The 8,100-nt window shown below is 32.2% G+C and overlaps 2 protein-coding genes across 2 annotated transcripts; both read left to right on the top strand.

Annotated features, from left to right (window-relative positions):
- Positions 1–2,632: 2,632 nt before the first annotated feature.
- LOC143057407 (uncharacterized) lies at positions 2,633–4,071 on the top strand. The gene is made up of 2 exons (XM_076230711.1): positions 2,633–3,352; positions 3,903–4,071. The coding sequence occupies exons 1-2, from the start codon at positions 2,781–2,783 to the stop codon at positions 4,069–4,071; spliced, it is 741 nt and encodes a 246-aa protein (XP_076086826.1). The 5' UTR covers positions 2,633–2,780.
- A 246-nt stretch (positions 4,072–4,317) lies between these two features.
- On the top strand, positions 4,318–6,689 carry LOC143056344 (uncharacterized). Its single transcript, XM_076229432.1, has 2 exons — positions 4,318–4,596; positions 6,578–6,689. Exons 1-2 carry the CDS (start codon positions 4,327–4,329, stop codon positions 6,623–6,625), a joined length of 318 nt encoding a protein of 105 aa, XP_076085547.1. The 5' UTR covers positions 4,318–4,326; the 3' UTR covers positions 6,626–6,689.
- Positions 6,690–8,100: the final 1,411 nt, after the last annotated feature.

Here is an 8,100-nt window from a genome sequence, read left to right as displayed (position 1 = left end):
TTTGTCCTATCAAATTTGTGACTTTATGTTCTGAGACTTTTTATCCTGTGACTTTCTGTCAGTTTACCTTCCATCTAAATCAGTGAACAGAATAATTGTTTGTTTTTTTTGCAGTAGTCCGGGAAACGAGTCAATATCTGCTATTAATCATGCAAATAGAGAGTCAACACTTACACAATTCCTTTATACGGTAATAAACAATTTCTGAAATTTTATATTTTTTGCCGCATTAGTTACGTGAACATTACTTGACTTCATTCTACTATGCAAAATATCTCATTGAAAACTGTATACTACACAGGAATTAATTTCTGGAGCCTACCCCTGTTTAAAAATTGGTAAAAAATCACATTGATTTTTACAGACATTACGGTACTGTTTGTTACATGTGTCATTATTTGTCTCTTTGCTAGTATTGCCTTTTCGAAGTAATTATGTGCTTCTGATATCGATCAACAAAAAAATTGATTTGAGTGACGCTGTGCCGAAAACCAGATTAAAAATTCGGACCAGTTCAATATGAAATGAATTCACTATTTTGAAACGGACTATAGCTTTACAAATCGGATACATGTGCATACTTTGGCTGCTTTTCGTCAAAAACAGCTTCTGATGGCCTATGTTATTTATACGAGTAGTCCGGGTAATGTTTTGAATGTTGTGAAATCGTTAAGCGTATGAAAATACCCTTGGAGCGGTTTTTATCAAAAAAGGGGGAGGGTGAAATTCGAAGATTTCTGTGTCATGTGATGTGTCAAGATCTAAAAAGAATCGCCAATAGTTAGGCCTATATCTGTCTAACAAGCCTGTAAGACAAATTTTGGATAACAATAGAAAAGACACACCAAGGCGATGTAATCCTATACCTACCCGTATTTTGAGTGCAAATAAGAAACAGACTATAGCATGAAAACGGAGTTATTCACACATATCACAACACTCGAAAAGCGTTTTTGATGGCGAATTCTTTCTTTAAATACCATTTTTGACATATTCTGAGACCATTATACGGTAATAAACAATTTCTGAAATTTTATATTTTTTGCCGCATTAGTTATGTGAACATTACTTGACTTCATTCTATTATGCAAAATACCTCATTGAAAACTGTATACTACACAGGAATTAATTTCTGGGGCCTACCCCTGTTTAAAAATTGGTAAAAAATCACATTGATTTTTACAGAGATTACGGTACTGTTTGTTACATGTGTCATTATTTGTCTCTTTGCTAGTATTGCCTTTTCGAAGTAATTATGTGCTTCTGATATCGATCAACAAAAAAATTGATTTGAGTGACGTTGTGTCGAAAACCAGATTAAAAATTCGGACCAGTTCAATATGAAATGAATTCACTATTTTGAAACGGACTATAGCTTTACAAATCGGATACATGTGCATACTTTGGCTTCTTTTCGTCAAAAAACAGCTTCTGATGGCCTATGTTAGTTATATGAGTAGTCCGGGTAATGTTTTGAATGTTGTGAAATCGTTAAGCGTATGAAAATACCCTTGGAACGGTTTTTATCTTACGATTTCCTTACGATTTCGCATAAAATTTTCCGTAATTTTGATCAACATTAAAAAAAAATTCTGACCCTTCATCCTATACATTTAAGGACTAATATGTGCTTGCATGAAACTTTATTCATTATGCTTTCCAGAAAAAAAATATACATAAATGATATAGCAACCAATCACAGAGAGCCATCTATTTTTATCTCTATGTCATGTTCCCTTCATAAAATGGCTGCGCCCATGTAATTTTATTTGGTACATTGAAACCTATACGGTAATAAACAATTTCTGAAATTTTATATTTTTTGCCGCATTAGTTACGTGAACATTACTTGACTTCATTCTACTATGCAAAATACCTCATTGAAAACTGTATACTACACAGGAATTAATTTCTGGAGCCTACCCCTGTTTAAGAATTGGTAAAAAAAATCACATTGATTTTTACAGACATTACGGTACTGTTTGTTACATGTGTCATTATTTGTCTCTTTGCTAGTATTGCCTTTTCGAAGTAATTATGTGCTTCTGATATCGATCAACAAAAAATTGATTTGAGTGACGCTGTGCCGAAAACCAGATTAAAAATTCGGACCAGTTCAATATGAAATGAATTCACTATTTTGAAACGGACTATAGCTTTACAAATCGGATACATGTGCATACTTTGGCTTCTTTTCGTCAAAAAACAGCTTCTGATGGCCTATGTTAGTTATACGAGTAGTCCGGGTAATGTTTTGAATGTTGTGAAATCGTTAAGCGTATGAAAATACCCTTGGAGCGGTTTTTATCAAAAAAGGGGGAGGGTGAAATTCGAAGATTTCTGTGTCATGTGATGTGTCAAGATCTAGCAAGAATCGCCAATAGTTCGGACTATATCTGTCTAACAAGCCTGTAAGACAAATTTTGGATAACAATAGAAAAGACACACCAAGGCGATGTCATCCTATACCTACCCATTCAGTACTTGCAACCTTAGGCGTTACTATTTCACGTAAACTTGACTTGATCGGTGAATGATCGGTGACGGATGTTTGACTGATCGATGAGTGATCGGTGATCGGTGACCCATAGGATCCGTCAGATAAGTCAAATAACCTATGTGAGAGTTAACTGGACCCCTGCTGTTGTTTCAATCTTATCTACACAAACAACAGGTCAGCGCTAATATAAGACAGCCACGATTAAGGCTGTACCGTTATCTCTCGTTAATTACGAGAGTTGATAGTCATAAACATTGAAAATGGCGCCGAACAAGTATTTATGACTCCTCGTAAAATTGGAAAGAATATATGTACTGTTTGCAAGATTGTTAATTTACCAAATGGATCGACTTGGAGACACCTAAATTCTGATGCTGGTCTTAAGAAAAATTTGTCAACATTGCTTCTGAAATGCGGCGAAATAGATGTTTTAGAAGGTGTCGTTTGTAGAAACTGTGAAAGAAAACTACTGAGTATAGACAAACAAGTTTCAGAATTTCGTTCAAAATGTAATGAAAAGTTAGATTTAGTAGGTGGTAAACGTTGCATGTCAGAACATTTATCTAAGGCAACAAAAAGACGGAGTGAGTCGATAGATGTAAGAGCGAAAACTGAACTTTTCCCAAATACTCCAGATAGTGGAACATGCAGCATAATTACGGAGGATAACGAAAATGACAGTTCTGTGCTCAATGTGATCCCAAAAACTCCTAGGCTGAGTTTTTCTAACTCTTCAGATTCTAGATACGTTACATTATTAACACCTATTCTTCCAAAACCAAGTTTCCAGAGTTATAGTACAACCCCTGGCACCATAGCAGACATCAACAAAAGTACAGTGCAAAGTAAATGGTAAGTTCAATTCTTTAATATTACAGTTTTGCATCTATGATATCCCTCTTAGATAAAGGGGACTGTCCAGCCCCTCAAAGTTTAAACACTTGAATTTCCTGTTCACTTTGGGGCCCTTTTAATCAATGTTTAAAAGTCACCAATACAATGTATGTGTTAATATTAAAGTTTTGAGTCTTATTCTGTCAGTACAAGTGTTATTCGGACAATAATGGTGTAATTCAGTCATGCATGTTAACCTTTATACAATGTAGCTTGCTGTTCGGTGTGAGCAATTTTGTTAAGGCTCCTTGTTGAAGGTGGTACTTATAATTGCTAACTTTTGATACATTGTGTCTTGGATGGAGAGTTTTGTCATTGTCACTCATACCACATCTCATTATGTTATTTGAACCTAATACAGAAAATATTTTTTTTATATACATGTAATAGCTGCATGACCTGTCATGTCTGAATGATGTGTGTAAATTTACAGTGTACATGTATCTGAATATTTTAAATTGATATTTTACCTTATTATTTATATGTATATTTTTTATTTAAATTACAGTATAACGTCAACTCCAAAACCAGAAAACAGAGGTTCAGAATTAAAATTAAGCAAAAAACATGATGATGAGTTGCCACTTCAAGAGCACAACTATGCAAGCAGTACTTCAGAGAAGTTCAACAGAAAGAAAGCATGTTCCAGAAAGAAAAAAAAAAGCTTCAGAAATTGAATCATTATTGAAAACAACAGAAAATAACAATTTACACAAGAAATTATTCGAACAACCAGAAATGTGTGACATTTTGTCTTCTGAGGAATTCTCAACTGTTATTTCTGTTTTGCCAACAAGATCACGGAAAACTTTGGTTAACACCATATTACAATTTACTGAAATTAAAACTCTTGTGAAAGAAGAACTGTTATCTGAGTTGTAAAAAGAACACATATTTTGAAAAACAGAAAGCATGGAAAAATAAGCACATTAATGACAAAGGATTTTGAAGACTTAAAACAGTTTACTTGGGACAGTATTGTAAATGAGGCAGTGACAGAAATCCCTCTTCTTGTTGATGTTTTGCTGACATTTTTAGTCCCTGCCAGTTTGGAACAAAATACTAAAGTAGAACGAGTTGCATCTCTAACTCCAAGAATTGGATTTTTGTATTCCGTTCTTGCACAGGGCAGAAATCATGAACTGAGTAAGGTGCAGAGAGTTATAAGCATCAACCTGTTTGACAACCTGTGTGATCAAAAGGTAATTTATTTATTGATTTTAATTGAATGGTTAAAAAAAATGTTTGTTTAACAACTCAGTGACTTACATGTACCAAATTCATGTACAAAAATGTTCAAGTACATTGTACATTAACATGCAGCTGACATACGCATGTACATGTATATAATGTGTGATGAGTGATGACTAATATATTTCAGTAACACACATACATGTACATGTATATTAATCTAATTACACGAAATCAAAATTCGATATTATTCCAACAAATTGAGCATGTTGAGTTCTGAAATTTTGAAATACAATTTCTTTTTATTGTCAAATCAAAATTGTATGTACATGTAATTTGGACATTAGGTTGGGTAAAAAGCAGATAAACAAACATTTTTTTTTCAGTTGTACATTTGTAAATACAATGTATGTGACCTGCTTGAAAATTAAATTCAACCCATTGCCTTTTGAAATGTTTTAACTCACCTAATTAATAATCTTTATCAGAGGATTACATTCATACATGTAAAAATGTCCCAAGTCAGGAGCCTCTGGCCTTTGTTAGTCTTGTGTTATTTTAATTTTATTTTCTTGTGTACAATTTGGAAATTAGTATGACGTTCATTATCACTGGACTAGTATATATTTGTTTAGGGGCCAGCTGAAGGACGCCTCCGGGTGCGGGAATTTCTCGCTACATTGAAGACCTGTTGGTGACCCTCTGCTGTTGTTTTTTATTTGGTCGGGTTGTTGTCTCTTTGACACATTCCCCATTTCCATTCTCAATTTTATGTATGCTCAACAGTAAGTACTAGTCATGACAGAAAATTAGAATTATCATTTTAGAAATGTCCCAACGTACAAATATATGATGAAGAAAATCAGACAGAAAAAGCTCAATTTTATTTTAAAAACAATCATATCAATAATATTTTCTTTCTCCCCTTTGGCATAATGTTTGGATAGTATTTGTGAGTACCTTTGAAAGAAGCAAAATTTCTAATACTACCTAATTGTAAACAAGGTTTATAGTTATCACGGTTATGTTATCTAACAGTTTATCTTTTAAGTAATTTATTCATATTTGACATATATATCTAAAATAAATATCATGCTCCGACACATGTAGCTTGATTCAGGTAACGTTAATTAAAAAACAGCATGAGATCACACCTGGTTTTTGTATGTCTGTCCTTGGCTTAAGACTGTCATGACTGACACAATGTCTCTTAAAGTTATCTAGAAAATTATCAATCTCAGTATGTATGTAATGGTAATATTAAAACATAAGAAGATTGCCAATGCAACAACATTTCTTCAAAAACCTAAAGTAGTAAATATGCAGACCTGTTGGTGACCTTCTGCTGTTGTTTTTTTCTATGGTCGGGTTGTTGTCTCTTTGACACATTCCCCATTTCCATTCTCAATTTTATAAATTGTGGTTTGGCATTTCTTGGACCAAATTCATTAATCTCCACATTTTTCTAAAGATTGTATTACAAAATTCACAAAAATCAAGAAAAACAGAAAAGATTTTCACAGGCTAGAGGCTGGCGGTCTTGTGCTTAATTCAAAGACTTAATAAAAGCTAAAGCAATTACAGGTCAAGCTATGAAAGGCTTTATTAAAAATGACTAGTTTAAAAAATATCATATGATTTATAAAACTGTAAATTCAGAAATAATTACTAGGTTTCCTGATAAGAAATTGAATATTGCAATGCAGAATAAAAGGTCCAACTTGAAACCATACATTTGTTTTCCCTTCATGTACAATGTTGTACATGTTGTACATGTTGTATCTGACTTTTGAGAGTTCATTAATGTTTGCCAGTATTTGTTTGCTTGCACAAATATGTGGAAAAGCAGATAACACACAACACAAGCACAAGATTATTTGGTTCGAGCCATTGTGCTTACACACTTTTAATAATTTTTCCCGTTGATTTGCACATTAACCATTGTTAACAGCATTGCATGTAACATTCTCCAGTATGCTGATTATTTTTCAGGGACTGAATGCATGTATGAAAATTGAAGTTTTATTCGATCAAGCATGAATCAAAGAAATGAAACAGCAGTGAAGAAGTATGTATTTCTGTAAATTGAATACGTTAAAATATTATTTAAGCAATAATTCAAGGTCATGTAGCCATAATTTTAAGGTGTATTGTACATAATAGAAGGCATTTTTATGCTGGTTTTTTTTCACTAAATGAAACTTAAGCTGGCAACCATGAATTATATTTTTATTCTGATAAGCCAATAAATGTCAAACTCAAAAGGTAATTTGAGTATGTCAATTATTTTTAACTAAAGCTTTACAAACAAAGAATTTGAATGACTACATAAAGGTAATGTACATCACATACATAGTGGAATTAAACATGTTAAATGACTATTGTTTTAATGTGGAATGGATAAACACAAGATGTATACACTGTATTAAATACAGAAGTACATGCAAGTTATGGAAAATAAGAATAGAGGGGCAATATACATCACATACAAAGAAACGATTAAATTGCAGTGATATTAACAGTCAGGCGGTGATCCAGGGGGGAGGGGGTTTGTGTTCCGGGAATTGGAAGTCCCAATTTTTTTGACGATTATTAATTAATAATTAAATATTAATGACCAATAACGTACCTCTTTTTAAAGAGATCACTGAAAACCAAAATACATGTTAAAAAAACATAGACAAGAAAGACCTATTAATAGGTATAAATAAATACCAAAGTAAAAGTTAAAAACTAATGACCAACAACGTACCTATTTGTAAAAAGATCACCAAAAACCAAAATCTATCTTTAAAAAAACAATATTAATGAACAACAACGTACCTTTTTTTTAAAGAGATCACTAAAAACCAAAATACATATTTAAAAAGGATTGACGAGAATGACCTATTAATAGATATTAATGAATACCAAATTAAAAGTTAAATCTAATGACCACCAATGTACATCTATGGTTAAGGGTTCACTGAAAACCAAAATACATGTTATAAAAAATATAGACTAGAAAGACCTCATAATAGATAAAAATAAATACCAAATTAAAAGTTAAATATGAATGACTAACAACGTACATCTTATCAAAGAGATCACTAAAGACCCAAATCCATGTTTAAAAAAACATAGACTAACAAGACCTATTAATAGGTATAAATAAAAACCAAAGAAAAAATTAAATATTAATGACCAACAACGTACCTCTTTTTAAAGAGATCACTGAAAACCAAAATACATGTTAAAAAAACATAGACAAGAAAGACCTGTTAATAGGTATAAATAAATACCAAAGTAAAAGTTAAAAACTAATGACCAACAACGTACCTATTTTTAAAGAGATCACTAAAAACCAAAATCTATCTTTAAAAAAAACCCGATATTAATGAACAACAACGTACCTCTTTTTAAAGAGATCACCAAAAACCAAAATACATATTTAAAAAGGATTGACCAGAATGACCTATTAATAGATATTAATGAATACCAAATTAAAAGTTAAATCTAATGACCACCAATGTACG

This window comes from Mytilus galloprovincialis, chromosome 13 (assembly GCF_965363235.1).
Source record: "Mytilus galloprovincialis chromosome 13, xbMytGall1.hap1.1, whole genome shotgun sequence".
NCBI lineage: Eukaryota > Metazoa > Mollusca > Bivalvia > Mytilida > Mytilidae > Mytilus > Mytilus galloprovincialis.
This window is presented reverse-complemented; position numbering and strand designations above follow the sequence as displayed.

Coding starts and splice junctions, on each gene's coding strand:
- LOC143057407 (XM_076230711.1), top strand. CDS start 2,781: ATGACTCCTCGTAAAATTGGAAAGAATATATGTACTGTTTGCAAGATT. Junction 3,353..3,902: donor AGTACAGTGCAAAGTAAATG/GTAAGTTCAATT, acceptor TTTAAATTACAG/TATAACGTCAACTCCAAAAC.
- LOC143056344 (XM_076229432.1), top strand. CDS start 4,327: ATGACAAAGGATTTTGAAGACTTAAAACAGTTTACTTGGGACAGTATT. Junction 4,597..6,577: donor ACAACCTGTGTGATCAAAAG/GTAATTTATTTA, acceptor ATTATTTTTCAG/GGACTGAATGCATGTATGAA.